Source organism: Papilio machaon, chromosome W (genome assembly GCF_912999745.1).
Source record: "Papilio machaon chromosome W, ilPapMach1.1, whole genome shotgun sequence".
Taxonomy (NCBI): domain Eukaryota; kingdom Metazoa; phylum Arthropoda; class Insecta; order Lepidoptera; family Papilionidae; genus Papilio; species Papilio machaon.
Window position 1 is genome coordinate 7,621,988 of NC_060015.1, and position 21,413 is coordinate 7,643,400.

Genomic DNA, 21,413 nt, shown 5'->3' on the forward strand with positions numbered 1-21,413 from the left:
TCAAGTGGACTCATGATATATTTTCGGCTTAACAGAACAACGAACAACAAATACAGCGAATATGAACTCTATTACCGTAGGATTAGTGTCGAGAGTGCCGAGCTCGAGCAGTGTGACGTCAGCGAGCGGAACGCGCTGAACTGACAGCAGACGGTCCGATGTCTCGTCGTAGTCAGTCACGTAGTACGCATCACTCGTGAGCACCATCACGCTATCCATCTCTGTCTCGTGCGGGTCTCCGGTACTAGGGGAGAAAGAGACGGAAGATATGCGTGTATTAACATCTCTCTTGTATTTTAGCCATACAACTAACCTATAATGTAATTGAGACCAAAGATATGACCAAATTTTTTCACAAAATTATTCATTTTTATACAGCAAATTACTTTAATATAATTATATCTTACTGTGGGTCAGCGTCTATGAGACCCCAGGAGCCTAGCACTGGTTCCGTGTCCACCAAAAGTTTCTTGCAATCGTCGATTAGGGACTTGACGTGTTGCGCCATCGCCGCCGTGTCCGGCTCCGTTTGTTCCTTTATACAAAATAATGACATCTATGCTATTAAAAAAAAAAAAAATTTGTATCATCGAAGAACATAAAAGTATAATCAAACTACTTAGATACGAAGAAAAAAAAGTATATAACTTTATTCAAAAAATACACAAAAGAGCAAACTCAACAAGTTACATACTATAAAGCGCATAAATTAAAAACAAAGCATTGCGTAATCAACTTTAATGCACCATGTATCATAGTTTCCAATAAAAAAAACTGAATAATTATGAACCTTATTCTCTAAACAACAAAGCACAACATTGTACAGATATTTCAACTTTAGAGACATACGGTGCAATCATAATTTTTGTAATAAGCCATCACAAACACATTATGACTAAGAATTGAAACAAGCCACAGTATAAATTGAAAACATCAGCAGGACAACCAAAAATATAAATATTACGTTGTTAAATCCGCATAATGAAGCTGTATACATACATATTTACACTAACAATTCCATCCAACTCTATTAACGACAACATTTCCTTGTTCACTCATCGATTTCCCGCGTGATTTACTTATTTTTCATATTTATTTTATTCTTAATAAAAAAAGCAAAGGTCTCAGTGGTTAGTATGCCACCTCTTTAGTAGAATACAAACTCCTTACCAAAGAGATAGAGTATATAATTCTGCACTAAACAGCCACCCCCAAAGCGTGGTCATAACCATAACCATAACTTGAAAATGACAACTTTTACTTCGTCCCGATTTAACCCTTTCACGCTCAAGGGAAATATTTTTCCCTTCTACAAAAATCGTTATTATATCAATTATTATTTAATCGATATTTTTTTACTGAATGTCAAAATAAAACGTATTTCCAAAGCAGCAATTGTGTTTCTGAACGAAAAAGAACTGGTGCTAAGCTATTGTAGCTAAAATGTTGTGTTGTATTGACATATTTAGTCAATACAACACAACATTTTTTTTAACAGTTATTTATAACAGTAAATACACTCAACCGCTACCATGATGAAAATCAAATAGGCACAAAATACTAAGTCTAGTAGCCAGTTCATTTATAAAGAGGTCAGTACCAGGGGGTCGAACTTAGCAAAACAAAATAAATCATGCACGCACATTAAGCATAAGAACCTTGACATTGGTGCAGCGGCTGCACTCGGGCACGATCAGCTGCTCCGGTATACTGTGAGACTCGCCTGTCATCACATCGATAGCCACCTGCCGGAGAGCATCCTTGAATGTCGACAAGTAGTACCTGCAACAATTACACTGCGTCAGTCAAAGGGTTAGCATCAAATAGTATGGAATTAACCCTTTCAACGACTTTAGGGAAATAATGTCCATTTACAATCATTACACACTATTACTATTACAATATGATAATAAAGGTTTAAAAAAATAAAACTTTTTGGGTCAGATTATTGAGATTGTTCTGGCTGAAATTTAAAAATTATCAAACGGTTAAATCTAGTTAAATTAACAAGACAAAAGATATTACTAGAATTAATAGGATAATGTTACTTAAGTGCTTTCCGTGAGATTAATATAATTCTATTGTGGTTATTGTATATTGAAAAATTTGAAGTACAATCAGTGCATTTGATTAAACATTAGTTTTTATTATTTTTAGTAAAAAAAAACACAACATTATAAAACATTTGTGCAATACAATAAAATGATCAATATTTATTCGATAATAGTGTAAAATAACGTGGCCATAAATTTTTTATGATCTATATTAATATTATAAATAGCGAAGATTTTTGTTTGTTTATTTGCATTGAATATGCAGGCTCAGAAAGTATGGAATAGATTTGAAAAATTCTTTCACTGTTAGGAAACTACACTATCCCCGGGCCCGCTGTCTGCGGGCCGCGTCTGGTAATCCCTGCCCTGACAAATTACCGCAACAGACCTTTCGACTGGCCACATTCATCACAGGGTTGTCAACTCAACTATAAATTTATAGATTAAGTAATTATTACTAATATTATAAATGCGAATGTTTAGATGGATGGATGTTTATTTGAACGTATCTTCAGAACGGCTCAACGGATCTTGATGAAATTTGGCTCAGATGTAGAACATAGTCTGGAAGAACACATAGGCTTTTAATTCCGCAGGAGGAGTCGCGGACGACAGCTAGTTTTACATAAATTTAACTTAAAGTATTTTAGAGTATTACATTTGAATTTAGTAACATAACGGTTTGATAAAATTATCACGAATAACTTTTAATATTATTCATCCGTTCCTATGGTCTTAATAAACTTAACTTTAAAGACTAACCGTGGGTTTCTGAGACCAAGATCTCAGTATAAAACATATCGTCATTTCTGTTATTAACTTTGACAAAACATAAATAATATTATGTTTTATGCGAGGATTTTGGTCTCGGAAACGGACGATTAATGGATTAACTCGCACTTCAGTAATTGCCTATTTACTTAGTTACAAACAAGCTATTACCTTTAAAGCTTTTAATTTGTTATTTCCGCAATTGTGTAAGCGTAAACCTCTACATTTGCTATCAATTAATTATCGTATCTCATTGTTATCTTTCCCGTATAACTTTTGCATTTCTCTGTATCTAGATTAAATTGCTAATTTTGTTAATTCGGTAACAGACGATCGCGTATTGAAATATACAATTACAAAATCTGTAAGCGTTCACGTGTAATAAATACTATTGGCACGTGACATGGGTTTTCAAAACCTTTGACCGGATTTTAATGGAAAGACTTTTTATATTAATGTTCTTTTTATTTCTTTTACTACTACGCTGAAGAAATCGCGAGCAACAGCTAGCTATATTAAAATAAAATGTTGATTCTGCCCCAGTATATTACTCCAGTAAACTAAAAAATAATAATTTACAGGACTAGAATATTCGAAAAATTTATTTACCGAATTTGAGTAACTTTTATTTTATTAAAGTGTGATTAATAACTACTGGACCTTGAACTAGAATTGAGGTTATCTTTCAAAAACACATGCAACTTTAACGTTACGTGTTACGTTCTTGTTCAAGGTATAGACGGAAAAAGTTAAAACTAAGGCGACGTGTGCTCGCTTTAATGGGCGAAAACTCGTAGGTTTTAAGTGTACTCGGTGTACGCTTAGTTATTTTAAACATTAACAATTTACAAAAGAAGATATATCTTTTATTTAAGTTAACTCTAAAATTGAACATCAAGAGGTTTTATTTCTATAAGATATCAAGTCAATTTATTAGTGGGAAGTGGGTCCGATTTTAATTACTAGATTTAATCTAAATAAACGAACAAGCCGTTAAACCAAACCGTTTGATTAACAAACTAAATAATATACTACATTCGTATACCATTTAATAATTTATCATATTTAACTCACAGGCACTACTTTACAACGTACGCTTTAGGGCCAATATTAACTTATTAAAACAAATCTTATTAATACGTTTTATAACTATAATGTACAATTGATATTACAAAATAATGTTTACCTTCCATTAAAATAATAATGGCACTCATTCAAAACACGCTTATTGTGTCATTTAAAACTAAAAAGCAATTAATTTAATTTCCTATAATAAAAGTAATCAAGTATTAGTTATTTGTCAAAACTTTTCCCAGGATTATAGTTTCCTCTTTTTATATTTTATTAGTGTTTATCTAATATTCAATTATATACTTTCCATCAAAATAAGTTAGTATATAGTTTAAAAATTTCCCGTCCGTCCCTTCCTTCGTCAATTCCACTTCCCTTTCCCATCCTCTCCTTAAAGTTGAAGGGGAAGGTTGGAAAGGGAAAGGGGACTAAAATTAGGCCTCCGGCACGCATACTCATTAGACAAAACGCTTGCTTCCAATTCACGCCTGTCTTCTGTGTGGTTGTAGTACTTCACCGGACGAGCCGGACCATTCGTATAACAGAAGTTATTTTTGCTGTCGTCTACCACTGTTGGAATAGCAATATCTACTAAATTATTACACTTAAAGTTTTAAATAAAAGTAAGTACATAACAAGATTTGTAATAACATTGGCAATGATTATCCTCCATGTATATTAATTCTGAATTAGAATTTCGCAGACCCTTATATGTAGCTTTTATTGATTATAAAAAAGCTTTCGATTCCATATCACACAGCAGTATATGGGAGGCACTAAGATCACAAGACATTAAAGAAAAGTACATAAACATATTAAAAAACATATACGCCAAAAGTTCAAGTAGAGTCAAGTTGGACAGAATAGGAGACAAAATCAAAATTAATAAAGGAGTTAGGCAGGGGGACCCTATTTCTCCGAAAACCTTCCTAGCGGTGCTTCAATATATAATGGAAAACTTACCATGGTCGACACAGGGCATCAGCGTGAACGGAAAACTTTTAAGTCATCTCAGATTTGCTGATGATATTATTCTTTTCTCAGACACTCCGCACCAACTAAACAACATGTTAAATGACCTACACAGAGCAAGCACGACAGTGGGATTAGAGATAAACTTAGACAAAACTAAGGTCATGACCAACCACCAATTCAGTCCCATTTCGGTGAACGGAGTACCTCTTGAATTCGTAAATAATTATATATATCTTGGCAAACAGATTTCCTTTAACGGAGAGAGAAACGTGGAAGAAGTAGACAGAAGAATTGCAACCACTTGGAGAAAGCACTGGGCTTGTTAAAATGTTATATAATCTTTGCATGTTGCGCCTTTATAATCTATGCCAACTTCCTCTCTCTCTCTCTGCTATCTACGTTCCTTACAAGAAGTGTTGTCCGGTGCCTCTCTGTAAATTCTTAATTAATAGTGCATACAATAAAGTATATTGATACACCACTGCCATTTTATTGCAACAGGTTATGGGCCCAGAGAGTCCCAATAACAAAAATAAAAGTTTTATTCAAAAATTGAAAGTGACAGCCGGCAACTTAACCTCAATCTCATCGTGGTCAAGCATCGTCGATAAAAATCAAAATGTCTACGAGCAATCCCTTAACATTAATAGAAAAATTAAGTGGAAGAGAAAACTATTCCACCTGGAAATTCGCGCTAAAGACGTATCTTCAGCATGAAGATCTCTGGGACTGCATCACGGGCAGCGGCGTCGTAGATGAAAAACGCGACACAAAGGCGAAGTCAAAAATAATATTACTTGTTGACACAACGAACTATATTCATATTCAAGACTGTAAGACGGCAAAAGAGGTATGGGATAACCTTGCCAAAGCCTTTGATGACTCGGGACTGACACGCCGAGTAGGATTACTGAGGGAGTTATGCACAACAACACTTCAGACATGTCAAAATATTGAGGAATATGTGAGCGTAATTATGACCACTGCTCATAAATTGAGAAACATAGGCTTCAAAGTTGACGACGAGTGGCTCGGTACACTGCTACTCTCCGGTCTTCCTGATACTTATCAACCTATGATTATTGCACTGGAAAGCTCAGGATTGAAAATAAGCGCTGACTCAGTTAAGTCAAAATTACTGCAAGATATCAAAATGAATGAACGGCAAAGTTCATCGGCATTTGCAACTAATAAGTCATTTAAGAAGACAGCATTTTATAAAAATAAAACAGGCAAGCAAAATTTTCAAAAAGGTCCTCGATGCTACTCATGTAATAAGTATGGTCATATTAGTACAGATTGCAAGACAAAGAAGATAACCAAAAGCTCAAGTTATGCTGCGGCTTTTACAGCAACAAACAATAACAGTGATGCTTGGTACATTGACTCGGGAGCCTCCGTCCATATGACAAGGTATGAAAATTTACTATCAAATACTAGCGAATCACTAATAAAGTCAATAAAAGTAGCTAATGATAAATCTTTGAATGTGAAATGCTCTGGACAAGTGACACTGAATGTCTCCGATCAAAGAGGTCAACACAGAAAAGTCTTATTTCAAAATGTACTCTGTGTTCCAGAACTGGCAACTAATTTAATATCTGTCAGCCAAATAATAAGAAATGGAGGTCAAGTCAAATTTAATAGCAAAGGATGTGTTATTCTCAACAAAAATAACAATGTTGTCGCTACCGCTATTTTAGTAAACAACATGTATCAACTGAATATGTACAGAGAACATGCCTACATATCTGATGTTGATGAAAATGATCCATATCTATGGCACCAGCGCATGGGTCATCTGAATTTTAATGACTTAAACAAAATTATAGAAAACACAGAAGGAATGAAAGTTCTAAAGAAAAAGGAAACTAATTTAACATGCATAACATGCCTAGAAGCCAAGCAGACACGATTGCCCTTCAAACATAAGGGTACGGGAACCACAAAACTACTTGAACTAGTGCATTCAGATGTGTGCGGACCTATGGAGACAGAATCTCTGGGTGGAGCTAAGTATTTTCTGACTTTCACCGATGATTACTCTAAAAAGATTTTTGTTTATTTCTTACAGAAGAAATCAGAAGTCATAGATAAATTAAAAGAATTTAAGAAGTATGTAGAAAATCAACTGGAATGTAAAATCAAGTGTCTCCGCACTGACAATGGCCTTGAATTTATTAACAAGAACATCTCTGATCTTTTGAAAGGTGATGGAATCACACATCAAACCACAGTGCCTTACACACCCCAACAAAATGGAGTCGCTGAACGATTAAATAGAACATTAGTAGAAAAAGCCAAATGCATGTTACTTAATGCTAAATTGTCTAAACAATTCTGGGCAGAAGCCGTGCAAACTGCCGCTTATCTATTGAATAGGACTCCGACAAAGTCATTAAAGTACAAGACTCCTGAAGAGATGTGGTCTGGAACTAAACCAAGCGTTAGTCATTTACATATATTTGGGTGCGAGGCTATGGTGCACTTACCCAAAGAGAAAACAAAGAAATGGGATCCAAAAGCTAAGAAGGCTATATTTACTGGTTACTGTACTGATACAAAAGGCTACAGATTCATAATTCCTTCTTCAGGATTAGTCATAAAAAGCAGAGATGCAGTTTTTCTTGAATCTACAGTTGTAAGAAATTATGTTCCGGTGGATTTGACTCACTCAGAAGATAAGTCTGTAAGTGAAGAGCTCCGTCACAGTTCAGAGTCAACCTCCACAAACACAATTACTTCACCTGAAGAATCTGAATCTGATGAATCAATGAACAGCAGTATTTATGTACCAGACAGAAAAATTGAATATCCGATGTCTTCAAATGTGACATTAAGACCAAGAAATAAACAGTCACAACCTAAAACAAAAAGTTTTGAAAGCTATTTATGCTACAATGATGGAATTCTAGACGTACCTTTAACATACAGTGATGCCATTACTTCAGCTGATTCTGACAAGTGGAAAATGTCAATAAGTGAAGAGTTACAAGCTCATAGTGTAAACAAGACATGGACATTGGTAGAAAAGCCCAAAAATGCCAAGGTAATTGGATGTAAATGGGTGTTTAAAGTCAAAGATGAACCAACAGGTCTCCGGTACAAGTCTCGGCTGTGTGCAAAAGGTTATGCACAAACTAAAGGTATGGACTATGATGAAACCTTCTCACCGACAGTCAGGTATGATTCTATACGTTTACTTTTATCTGTAGCTGCTGAACAAAACTTAGAAATATTGCAATTTGACATAAAAACAGCATTTTTGTATGGTGAATTAACCGAACAAATATTTATGGTTCCACCTGATGGTTTACAATGTGCCCCTAATATGGTATGTAAACTGAATAAGTCTCTTTATGGTTTGAAGCAGGCTCCGAGGTGTTGGAACACTAAATTTAATGCAATTTTAGAAAAGTTTGGTTTTGTCAAAAGTTTAGCTGATCAGTGTGTTTATGTTGGTCAAGTTGATGAAATTAAATGTTACCTATGCCTTTATGTAGACGATGGGCTTCTAATATCAAAAGAAAGGCTGATTTTAAAGAAAATAGTAAATGAATTACAAACACACTTTGATTTAAAAACTTGTTCATCTAATAATTTTGTTGGTATGCAAATAGAAAGAAATAAAGAACATATTTTTATTCATCAAACCAAGTATATTGAAAAGATATTGGAAAAGTTTAATATGGATAGTGCAAATCCAAATAGTATTCCATCTGACCCACACATTAAACTACAGAAAGGTGATGCTGTGCCAGCGAGAAACCTGCCCTACAGGGAAGCAGTTGGATCACTTATCCATTTGGCAACAGTGAGCAGGCCTGATATTGCATATGCAGTCAGTGTGGTAAGTCAGTTTTTACATAATTATAATGAGAGCCACTGGAATGCAGTAAAGAAAATTTTTAAATATCTCAAAGGTACCATAGAATTTGGTTTATGTTATCAATCAAAGCCACAGTCCACAGAGTTGATTGGCTACAGTGATGCTGACTATGCTAATGATATTGAAACAAGGCGTTCAATGACAGGATATGTTTTTATTAAAAATGGAGCTGCTGTTACATGGTCTAGCCAACGGCAACAAAGTGTAGCACTTTCAACAACTGAGGCAGAATTCATGGCTGCTTGTGCTGCCACCAAAGAAATAATGTGGTTAAAACAATTATTATGTGATATAGGACAATATAAACAAGTGTCTGTGTGTCTTAATATTGACAATCAAAGTGCAATAAATGTGATCAAAAATAGTGAATTTCACAAGCGCTGTAAACATATTGATATTAAGTATAATTTTATAAAAGAAAAATATCAGCAAAATGTTATTTCTTTAAATTATGTCAATTCAGTTGAACAGTTTGCAGATATTTTTACTAAGTCTTTGCCTAGAGAAAGATTCAAATTGTTAAGAAGTAACATTGGTATGTTAAGCTTTAATACTTAAATTTTCTTTTTGTTTAGTGAAGAAGTTCTGAATTTAATTTTAAGCACTTGTTTCTGTTTCATAAAAAGGTATGGTTGCTGTGTTAAATCTCCATAATCTTTGTTATATGAAAAAGTAATGTGTTAATTTAAGTACTTAATTTTGTTTATATGAGATAGTATTGTGTTAAATTTAAGCACTTAATTTTGTATAACAAAGGAGAAGTATTGGCATGTAAATTTGCATAGTATTGTTTAATAATTTGTTTTGTGAAAGAAGGCTTACATGCGAAGGGAGTGTTAAAATGTTATATAATCTTTGCATGTTGCGCCTTTATAATCTATGCCAACTTCCTCTCTCTCTCTCTGCTATCTACGTTCCTTACAAGAAGTGTTGTCCGGTGCCTCTCTGTAAATTCTTAATTAATAGTGCATACAATAAAGTATATTGATACACCACTGCCATTTTATTGCAACAGGGCTCGCAAAGAAATATTCAAGTCACAACTCCCGCTATCAGTGAAGAAGGTGGTTATGGATTCTGAAATTTTACCATGCCTCACTTACGGTTGCCAAACCTGGACATTTGATTCAAAAACTAGAAATAAAATTCAAACTACTCAGAGAAGAATGGAGAGAAGCTGTTTGGATTTAAAATTAAAAGATAGGGTCAAGAACGCAAACATCAGAAAGAGCACAAAAGTAACTGATGCACTCACTTTCTCTCTTAGAATGAAATGGAGATGGGCAGGTCACGTGGCGAGACATGTCGACAACAGATGGACGCAAAGAGTAACCAGATGGTTAGGGCCACAAGGCACTAGAGCGAGAGGACGGCCGTATGCGCGATGGTCAGACGAGATCGCGGCTGTGGCGGGTGCAGGATGGCAGGACGTGGCGAAGGATAGGGAACATTGGACAAAGTTGGAGGAGGCTTTTACCCGACAGGGATCCATACAGGAATTTTTTTTTTTTCTAAGCTGCATCTGCAATCAGTCTTTAAAACTTTAAGCAGATATGAGGAACGAGTAATTTTTCAGAATTATTTCTCCATCAAGAAACTTCTTCTTTTAAACAGACCTTAGTGAGTCTTGTTTGTTACATAATAGTGGCCCTTTTAAGCCTCCTTCTGTGGTCACATTTAGGTAAGGTTGCAACCAGGGGATTATAGTGGTTTGCAATTCTTGCTTTATAGCGCTCAGCAATCACTTTGAGCTCCTGCTGGACGGTGTTCACTTTTAGTACGTCATGCACCTCTGAGTTTTTAATAAACCAGGGGGCATTCGAGATGTTCTTAAGTATACGGTTTTGCACCCTTTGTATGATGTTTAAATTTGAAGCACTTGCAGAACCCCAAACTTGTATCCCATATGTCCATATTGGTTTAAGAACAGCATTATAAAGTAGAAGCTTATTATCCAAGCTTAGAACAGACCTTCTTCCTAGGAGCCACTGAAGGTTTCGATATTGTATGTTAAGTTGATCTCTTTTTGCTATAATGTGTGCTCTCCATGTGAGTTTTTTATCCAGTCTAATACCTAAGTATTTGACGACGTCACTGTGTGGAAGTTCTTGATCTCCTAGTTTAACTGCTGGGCAGTTTTCATGGCGCAGCGTAAATGTCACTTGGACCGATTTTGAAGCACTGGCTCTTATTCTCCATTTTTTTAACCATTTGTCTACTTCATCGAGTCCATTCTGGAGCATTACAGTAGCAGTCTTTGGGTCCTTGTGACTGGCCAAGACAGCTGTGTCATCCGCATATGTTGCTGTGGTTAAATTATTACTTTCAGGGAAATCTGCAGTGTACAATGGACTGGACCCAAGACCGACCCTTGAGGTACACCTGCTTGGATATCGTGGAATGAGGACGTACTGTCATTTTCTCTGACTTGAAATATTCTATCGGAAAGATATGATTTTAAGATTTCATAAAAAGTATGGGGTAAAAATTGTTTTATTTTGCATAGCAATCCCCTGTGCCAAACCCTATCGAATGCCTGCTGTATGTCTAGGAATGCGCATGAGCAGTATTCTTTATCTTCTAGTGACTTTCTTATCTTGTTGCATACTCTATGTACTTGTTCAATGGTTCCATGTTCTTGTCGGAAACCAAACTGATGGTCTGGTATTACATGTTTTTCGTGTAGTATGGGCATTAATCTTCGGAGGAGAAGTTTTTCAAATACTTTTGAAAGTACTGTGAGCAGACTAATAGGCCTATAGGAAGAGACCTCATTTTCAGGTTTACCTTCTTTATGAATCATCACTACCTGCGATATTTTCCAGAGTTTAGGATAGTATTTGACTCTTAGAATGGAATTAAAGAGTGCGGTTATGTACATTATAGCTTTCTTCGGTAGCTGTATTAGAACTTCTTTTGTTATTAAGTCGAACCCTGGGGCTTTTTTATTCTTTAGGTTTTGTATTTCACGCCGGATTTCTTTAGGTGTTATGTGTTTAATGGGTAAGTCTAGTTGGTAATCTTGATTTAATATAGTTTCAATGTCTGTTTCATCCATCCCCACTTCAGGCATATTCGGCACAAATACTTTTGCCAGGTGATCTGCGAAGACTTTAGCCTTCTCGAGACTTGTTCTCGCCCAAGTGTTTTGGCCACTCCTTATTGGAGGCTTTCTATTTTGTGGCTTGTTCATTCCTCTAAGAGCCTTCCATAGAGAGTAATTTGTAGCCTTACTTGGAGAAAGAGATTCCAGATACGTCTGCATAACAGAATTATTTGCGGTTTTGAGAGCTTCCTTTAAGTCTACTATAGCTTTGTTAAGTGCTCTTTTGTCATTGCTACACCGACTTTGGTGCCACACACGTCGTAGTCTTCTTTTTTCTCGAATTTTTCTCTCACTTCGATAGGGATACTAAACTTACCATTTGTAGGTCGGTTTTCGGACGTGCTTCGCCAGCATGCCGACTGTATGATATTTGTTAAATTTTTGGCAGCCCTCTCAATATCTTCAGATGTTTTGAGTGGTATTTTTAGTTCTATATCCCTCTCTATTATTTCACGGAAAGAGTACCAGTCTGTAAGAGAGTTATACAGTGGCGAATATTTATCAGTCTGAAGTGCAGTAGTGCTAGCTGTTAGTAAAACAGGAGTATGATCGGATGATCCGTCTAAGCATGACTCGATCTTGAAAGATAGTTTCGGCAATCCACCAACTACGAAGAAGTCGATTACGTCCGGTAGCCTAGCTGAGTCCGTCGGCCAGTGCGTTGGTTCTGCAGTCGATAGGGTTATGAGCTTGTTGGTAGATATACATGTCATTAGTTCTCTACCTCTTGTGGTGATGAGTCTAGATCCCCAGTGGGAATGTTTGGCATTCCAGTCGCCACCAGCAATGAATTTTTTTCCTAAAGTTGAGAAGAGTTCCTTGAAATGATTCGCTTTAATGTTGTGTTTTGGTGGCCATACAGGAATAAAAAAAAAAAAATAAAACAAAAAAAAAAAAAAAAAAATTGTATAAAAAATAAGTTAACATAACTGTAAGTCAGTGTATGGAATTATATAAAGCTAAATAAATAAATAAATAAATAAATATTAATTCTGAACATATCATTTGTTACATAGGTTAAGATTTGATGAAAAAAGTATCCAGATGGCCGTAGCTATGTTTATCTCTTCTATTATGAATACGTGGAAGTATCTTTATAAACACGCTTACATTTACTCAGAGACATTAACATTCATTTTACAAACTATTTATAAATAAATTACGAATTAAAGCGCCGATTTCGTCTTCTTATTTTTCTCCTTGTCTTCTTTGGATGACTGTAAGCTACCATGTTTCCAGTCTGGTGGGTAGCCATATTGTCTGACGTCATCCCACCACTGCTGTTTGCCATCTGCCCAGATGCAATAGATCACATTGGTGCCCACCAAAACGGCAAAACACACCCAGAAAGCGACTCGCCATTGCACCAACGTCGACTGAAAATAACAGCTTAGCTTACAAAACTATAAAATCTTCTAAACAGTGAAAGTTTTCTCGTGACCTTTACACCTCACCCTTCGTGGAAGCGAACCGTTTAATTGATTAGGTACCTAAACAAGTCGATAAAAGGAAAAAAAATGTTAGTACTACTAATTTTTATTTCTTACGAAGAAGATTGAATTAAGATGTTAAATCCGGAGAAAAATACATTCATGCACTATTTTTTAAAGTTTAACATTTAACCTTTTTTTATATATAAACGCACAAGAAATGTGTAGTGAACATGTTGAATTTATCAATAATCAAAGATAATTCATACTTTTAACACGTTCCACGCAATGATTTCGTATGTTAACTCGCCAGGCGAGTCGATGGAGAGCCATGACGTAAAAAAATACTACATTGTAGAGTCATCTCATATTTTTTAAACCACATACTAGAAAAAGTTACCGATGAAAAATGTGGGATCACAAGATATATCGCGTCACGTGCGCGCCACTTGACAGGAGCGCTCTCGGCGCCCTCTAGTGCTAGTCCCACTCATTTGTCCATTTATCGTGTCATTAGACACCTGATGATGCGCTTTACTAACAATTTCAACGGTTTTTACGTGATTTTTATCTCGACTTAATGTATTTAGTAAGACAATCTCATACACCACCTAATTCATGAGTCGTTAGTTTGGATTTTTATGTGGAGTTTACAAATCCTTCCTTGTTCAGGCAACTAATTCAGTAGAAATCTTTCTGTCTTCATTAAACGTTGTATGGACTATTTCTTAAAACTTTTGGAAAAATGTTAATAAAAATAGTTTTATCTCGCTTATTTATCGTAAAGCTGTGAAGATAATTTATACCTTTGTATTCACTTGCTGTCATTTTTTTTTATAATACATTTTTTTAAACAAAAAGAATAACTAACAATGGAAAGCAAGTGAATTTAATTCAAAAGGATTGCGGTAAAGTGAAAGCTTTGAAAAGCTTTCAAAAGCAAGCCTTCAAATACCTCGGATCGCACAATGGCTTTGCGAGATATATATGTAGATATATAGTGCCATTCAAACGTTATTACAGCTCGTGGTTAGCTGTGAAGATATGTATGTCTACGTAGATTAGTTCCAAGTGGGTCTACAAAAAAGTGTGCCAAGTGTCCCTAAACTGTTGATTTTATTTTGTGCAATGTGTCGTACGAAATTGCGAGCCACTATAAAGTTTTAATTTTGACGATAATTTAACCATACTGAGTATACTGTTAGAAATATATAGAAAATGCATTAAAAAAGCTGTAAAACTATAAGTTTTCAAAGTGTCCACGTAAAATCCAAAACATTTAAATAGTACTTTTTTTTTAAAAGTCCAATGAAAAATTACATTCTATATGACAAGGTTAAGTGCATGAAACGCAAAGAAACTGGTTCTTAACATTCGCTCGGCCGTTAGAGCATAGACAAAAAAATGGCGGCCATCTTGGACGATGGCGGACGGATGATGACCTTTCTTGCTTTTAAATCGCTCGCGCAGATATTATGTTACTTGTGCTAAAGAAATATCATTCACATGTATTTCTATTTCGTAATCTATCGTAAAATATCTACACAAAACAAAAAAAACTTAGACTTTGTAAATAAAATGATTGGTTTTTCATAGCTTTGTGTTGACCGTACCCCTGGTCACCGCTGGTACCTTGCACGAATCATTTCCATCAGCATTTCATGTTGTGACCAAAGCGCAAGGCATTTCCGTGACAAGCTCTAATAGCGGTTAGGATAAAAAAAACTCAACGTAAACCGACCGAAAGCCCCGAATCGCAAAGCCGATAACGTGCTAGCGTGAAACTAAATAAATTTTTTATTAACTTGACTGGAATTTGATAGGAAACAATGAAGCTTTAATGACCCAATGGTTTTAAATACATTCATATATTTCATAGAATTTGTTGTTCGATTATCTCAAACAACAAACTATACTTTTTATCCGAACTGTACCAAGTATACAAAACTTAGGTTTATGGACCCTAAGAGAAAAATAATCTTACTAATATTATAAAGGCAAAAGTTTAAGTGGATTGAAGAAGGTATCTTCGGAAGATAGATGTAGAACATAGTCTGGAAGAATACACAGATTTTTTATTAAGTTATTTTTTAACTCCGCGCGGACGAAGCCACGAGCAGAAGCTAGTTAATAAAATAATATTTTCCATTGTAAACAATATTTTAACAATGCCTCCACAAAATCCTTGGCCTGGAAAATAGTAACGTCTTTTCCCCTTTAAGTTGTACAAATAAAAAAGAAAACATGTATCTATTTGGTATTTATTGATAAAACTAGCTGCCGCCGGCGACTTCGTACGCCAGGAATTAAAAAAAAAACATAGTAAGTAACCTATATGTTCTTCCATACTATGTTATACATCTATGCCAAATTTTTATTCAGATCTGTTAAGCCGTTTCGGAGATACCTTCAAAAAAACATCCATCCATCTAAACATTCGCATTATTTATAATATTAGTAAGATAAGATAAACTCTTTCGTTAACAACAAATAGAAAAATTGCAAGCATAAAATGAAATTTCACGAATTGAATGTAATTAAAATAGGTTACAGCTGAAAGTAATATTTCGCGTGTCCACGTTGCCGTGGGTCGTTGATCGATAGCTAAATAACCACCAAACGGTGGACGGAGGAAAACTAAATTTGGTGTTCACGAATCGATGTCCGCGAAACCAAGTGAAATCAAAAATTTACAATAGAAAGGAAAGAAAAACTTATTGTTATGTCAATTTTTTTCAGAAAGAAAGACCGATTTTTTTTGTGTAACATTAGCCTTTAAATTTATCATCATCATCAGCTTTTGTCTGCCTACTGCTGGATATAAACCTTCCCCGATGTCATCCTTACCGTCTTACGTGTGGAATTAAAAAAAAACTTATTTAATAAACGTATGGATTATACCAAAGTGAAATCTATTTCTGTTCCAAATTTCATCTCGATCCATTCAGTCGTGCTGGTTTTATGTGGTAACAAACATCCATAATTCATACATCCATCCATACAAAGAATACCTTCACAATACATACTTCATAATACATACATAATATGTTTTTTTCCACCAGCGAGAGGTGAGCTGGGCCGGATGGTATGGAGGCCCTTGCCTCTCTCACTGTGCGTAGCGACGCGGCCACCTCGGTCTCGGCTAACTCCGTATTGAGGGGCCGGCCCCGTCCTCGTTTTGATTTGTGGGCTGCCCCCTTGGCGGGAGCAGCGCCATTTGTATCTTCCGGGTCAGAAGGGCCCCTACCTCTTTTGAGGAAGGCCCTTCTGTTGGACTCTCCAGACACGACCGACATGTAGCTGGCGGCCGAAGAGTCCGAGTCACAATCGGTGTTGGACGCCGTAGCGCCCCGGTCCAATACAAGCGAGTCGCAGCGCGTCAGCATGACCCTCAGCGTGCGCCCGGTGTCTGCGAGAGACTCTAGCCACTGACCACTCCCACTCTGCGTCGGTGTGCTCGAGCCCCCGTTATCCTCCTCTCTTAAAACTATGTCCCTTTCACTTGCTTCAATGTCCATTTCCGTTGCCAAGGTCGTCGTGTATCCACAGCAGTCTTTGCCCCCCCCCAGAATACGCGGGGCTGCCCGCGGCCGAGGCCGCGGGGAGGGATTCTCCTCCGGCGATGCCGGAGGTACCCTCCTGGGGTATGTCTGTTTTTAAGCTTGCCATTTCATACCGTTTTCCAGTGTTGTCGGACACCGGAAACCGCCTTTGATACGGGGTGTGGTCCCCATGACGCGCGGCCTACAGGCCGCCATCCTCCGACCCCTCAGGGTCCACTGGTGTTCCCCGCGGGCCTGTCCGGTATGGGAGGCCCTGTCCGGTTTAGCCCCACAGACCCTATCTCCCTCCCGGCCAGTTGTTAGCCTCCTCCACATAAGGTGGGGAGTTTCCAGGGTGCACCACGAGGAGGTCACCGGCCACCGCACCCCAGAACGAAAGTCACCTAACCCAACCTTGCGAGTCACGCGCCGCCCGCCCTGGCACCACCACGCGCTCAGAGTTGCAAACAGACGCTCCGCGAGTGAAAAAAGTGTAAAAAATCTAAGTTGTGGGAAAGTTTTCGCAAATATACCAGTGCGATATATCGTTGGATGCGGAAAAATCATACGAGTGCAACGGTGCCAATATCTTGATGATCAGGCGAGGAATAAAGAAGATATAGACAGAAAACACAAATATTGTTAAAATTTCCAACTTTAAAAATTCCCGCCATCGAAATAAGATCGAGAACATATATTTTTTAAATTACTACCGGATAGGCCTCGTCAAGACCTAGGTTTTTGAGTGGTTTTCGGAATTTTTCAGACCCGAAAAGACCACAAAAACATCAAAATTCAAAAACCACGTGGACACGAGGTCCAAGATCCCGGTTTGCGAGAGGGGCGTGACACACCTCTGAAAGCCCTCGACGAGCCGAACGAGGAGCAGCTTTCAGAAATAAAATCGGACTACCAGCTGCGAAGCTACAGGACGAGAAAGTGGGGCCAAAATTTGACCGATTTTCAAAAATCATAACTCGTCATTAAGATCTGTGACATATACTTTTTATTGTCTTACAAGAAAGAGCGATTCAAGACGAACACAGTGATACCCCATTTGGATTTTTCGGCTCAGAAATAACGGTGCGGTAACGTTTTTAAAAAAGGACTAAATTTAGAAAAACTTTAAGTGTTAATTAGGAACACTAAGTGAAAAATAAGTGTAGTTTTTAGTGTCGTAAACTTAAAATTAGAGACAAATAAACAATATAAATTAAAAAACAAAGTGAAAAAGTGACGTTTTAAACAGGTTAATTTGGAAATCAAATTACGTAAATCGACAAAGTTAAAACGTAAACAAGTTGCGTCATCGCGCACCTGCACCGCTCGCACACCGGCGTCGTTAATTGCACTGCGGCGCCAACATTCCGGCACGCGCCGGCCGGCGCTAACATTCTTTCACACGGGGTAATTAGCGTGAGAACCGGCGCACCTGCTCGTGGGAAAATAAACATTTAATTAATAGGACATCGACTTGACGTCTTAGTCATATTGTAAATAGACTGTTTTTATTGTTTTATCTTTTATTGTTTACTTTTATTATATTATCTAACTATTATTATTATTATTATAACTGGTACTTTTGTGCATATAGACTAAGACAAACTGTGATATACTGCGTAGTTAATAGAGTTAAGCCTAGAAATAAGTTTTAATGGAAATTTTGGTTTTAATATTTTAAACATTTAATTAAATTTAATTATTCTTATTTTATTTTATATTCAGTTTATTGAGATTTTTAACTTTTTAGTAGAATTAGTCTTAAGTTAAACTTACTTATTTAGTTTAACTAATACTATAAAAATTTCAATTTACTTAAATTTTAATTTAAATTCAATTCAATTCATTAATATTCCTATTTTATTTTGAATTTTTAAAATTATAAATTTGTTTTTAAATTTTTATTTTTATTTTATTCTCATTTTAATTTCATTTTATTCTTTATTATTTACTAAATTATTTCATAGGCGAAACTCTCGGAACTGGCAGTATAAATTAACAAAGTCGAGTGTCCGACTACTATATTGACCTGGCTTTTGCCATCAATATTAGATTTAAGTTTTAACTATTATTTTATGACAGGCGCTTTTGCCCAAATAGTTATTTAGATATAAGTTAGTGTATTGTAAGGGTTATTGCCCACAATACTAGTGTAAGTTTATTGACAGGGCCTATTGCCCCTTAGTATTGTAAAATTAGTAAGGCTTTTAAAATAAGACAAATTTGTATTTTACAAATTTAATTTATTTCTATTTTTATATTATATTGATATTGACTTTATTTGATACATTGACACGATCCCCTGACGAAAATATGTTTGGGTTTCGCACGCCCGAAAACAAAACTGGACAAGCTGGACAGGCATCCTCGTCTGGAATGGCACGGCATACTCCACCTGGGGAAAAAACACAAGGCATTTTAGTTAAAGAGGCCCATAAGAAATTAAAAACAACTAAAGAAATAGCCGAAAGCTCGCCAAAATATCGTACTAGGGCCCTAGAGGCCAAGTCATGGGTAGTTAAGGCAAAAATACATCTAAGTCAGTCGAGAAATATAAAAACAGAAATTAAGAGTGAAGTCACGCTGGCATTAGATAAACTCTATCAGATAATTAAAGAACTAGAGGGGGGTAAACAGAATAGAGAAGAAAGTGAAGAGGTAAATAATGATGAAAAAGGGAAGAAGAAAGAGTTAGAAAAAGCGGGAAAGGAAAAGGATAAAGACCACGAACTGGAGAAAACTCTAATTCGTAGGATAGAAGAACACGCAGAATTAATAAAACAAAGTAATCAAAAAATCAATGACTTAAAAGAAACAATAGAAAAACAACAGGAGATTCAGAAACAGAATTACACGTATGCCAGCGTAGTGACTAAAGGAGTGATAAGACCACAACAGACTGCGTTACACTCTGTTGTTATAACGTCTAGAAACGAGATAGACACAGGTGAGGAGATTTTAAGCAAGATAAGGACAACTGTAAACGCGAAGGACGGTGGAGTTGCAGTAGAAAAGATACGAAAGGCAAAGGATAGAAAAATAATTGTTGGATGCAAGACGGTGGAAGATAGAAACGTGTTAAAAGAAAGGTTGAAAAAAGCCGAAAAACAACTAGAGGTTAAGGATATCATAAATAAAAATCCTCTAGTTATACTGAGAGACGTCCTAAATTACAGCACAGACGAAGAAATTAAAGGAGCTTTAAAAAATCAAAATAAAAATATAATTAAAGTAGAAGACGAAATAGAAATTCTATATAAGAGACGGGCTAGAAATCCCCATGCAAGCCACATTGTGTTACGAGTGCCCCCGCAGGTGTGGAAGAACATGACTGAGGCTGGGAAGGTGCAGATCGACCTGCAGAGGGTGCGGGTGGAAGACCAGTCGCCCCTTGTGCAGTGTTCGGTCTGCCTTGAGTACGGACATCCGAAAAGGTTATGCTACCATAAGATTGAAACGTGTAGCCACTGCGGGGGCGCGGATCACAAAAAAGCGACGTGCGAGGAATGGCTTGCGGGGAAGGAACCTGTGTGTACCATGTGCAGACGGGAGAATATGGACAAGCTAAACCATAACGTCTTCGACCGAGAATGCCCGGTGAGGCAGAGATGGGATGCAATAGCGAGATCCGCTATTGCATACTGCTGAGGACGCCCCGGGCACTCACAAAATTTGGAAAGATAATTATATATTGGGGATAGTGGTCGAAGATGTTGGGGGCAATCCTGACCGGCGAGAATATGAAATAATGCTCTTTGACTCTGGCAGAAATGGGTTTAAGTATGAGGATCCGCCCATCATAGAAGATGGGAGGGCCTCAACTAATGAAAAGTCGATTAGGGACCCTCTACATATCTGCCACCATAAAAACCAACGATTTGAGGAGTGCGTGGACCACACGAAGGCAAAAACAAGAAAGATGGCAGTAAAAGTGGGGTTGTATGATGATCCATACAATCAGACATTTAAGGAGGGCGGGCCTTCGGCGTCCGCGTTGGACACGCAACTTTCCGATCCGAGGAAGAATAGAAATAGAAAAGGCAAAATGGTTGATATATGGGGAGCAAAAAAGGGTATTGGGAAAACAGGAACCGATATCGGGACAGTCACAAACACAGAATTAGATAAAACTAGAATTAAAATTAGAAAAACAAAAATGTACTTACCGAAGAAGGCATTAGACAGGAACGCACAGGATAGAAGTAGAATTGGCCCATCAGTCCTGGAAAAGAAATGTAATGGTGCAAATGTTATGGTAGTAAGGCTGTGCTCATGGGCGGCTTCCTTGTGCGTATGCTTACATACGCAGAGTGAATGCCGCACACCGCACCAAACACAACATTTGCACCATTACAAATTAGTATTAACAAACTAAATAAAAATGTAAAATGTAAAATGTACAAATGTAAAAATTTGGAATAATAAAGTCTCCGACCAAAATATGTTGGGGGATCACGGGAAAAAAAAAAAAAAAACCCAACCTTGCTAGTCACGCGCATGCCCTGGCAACTTGGAACAAAAAAATATTAGTGTTAAAAGTGCCATCTATCCGTGATACATAGAGTTTTTATTATA

General features: G+C 36.8%; 1 protein-coding gene across 1 annotated transcript; it reads right to left on the reverse strand.

The window, feature by feature from the left end:
• Nucleotides 1-4,878, reverse strand: LOC123723059 (phosphatidylinositide phosphatase SAC2-like). Its single transcript, XM_045685600.1, has 5 exons — nucleotides 4,860-4,878; nucleotides 4,352-4,466; nucleotides 1,644-1,782; nucleotides 408-535; nucleotides 1-244 (listed from the first exon to the last, which is right to left on the reverse strand). Exons 1-5 carry the CDS (start codon nucleotides 4,876-4,878, stop codon nucleotides 1-3), a joined length of 645 nt encoding a protein of 214 aa, XP_045541556.1.
• Between the last annotated feature and the right edge of the window lie 16,535 nt (nucleotides 4,879-21,413).

Coding starts and splice junctions, on each gene's coding strand:
- LOC123723059 (XM_045685600.1), bottom strand. Junction 1,783..4,351: donor GCAAGCGTTTTGTCTAATGA/GTATGCGTGCCG, acceptor TAATTGTTGCAG/GTACTACTTGTCGACATTCA. Junction 536..1,643: donor TCAAGGTTCTTATGCTTAAT/GTGCGTGCATGA, acceptor TTTTGTATAAAG/GAACAAACGGAGCCGGACAC.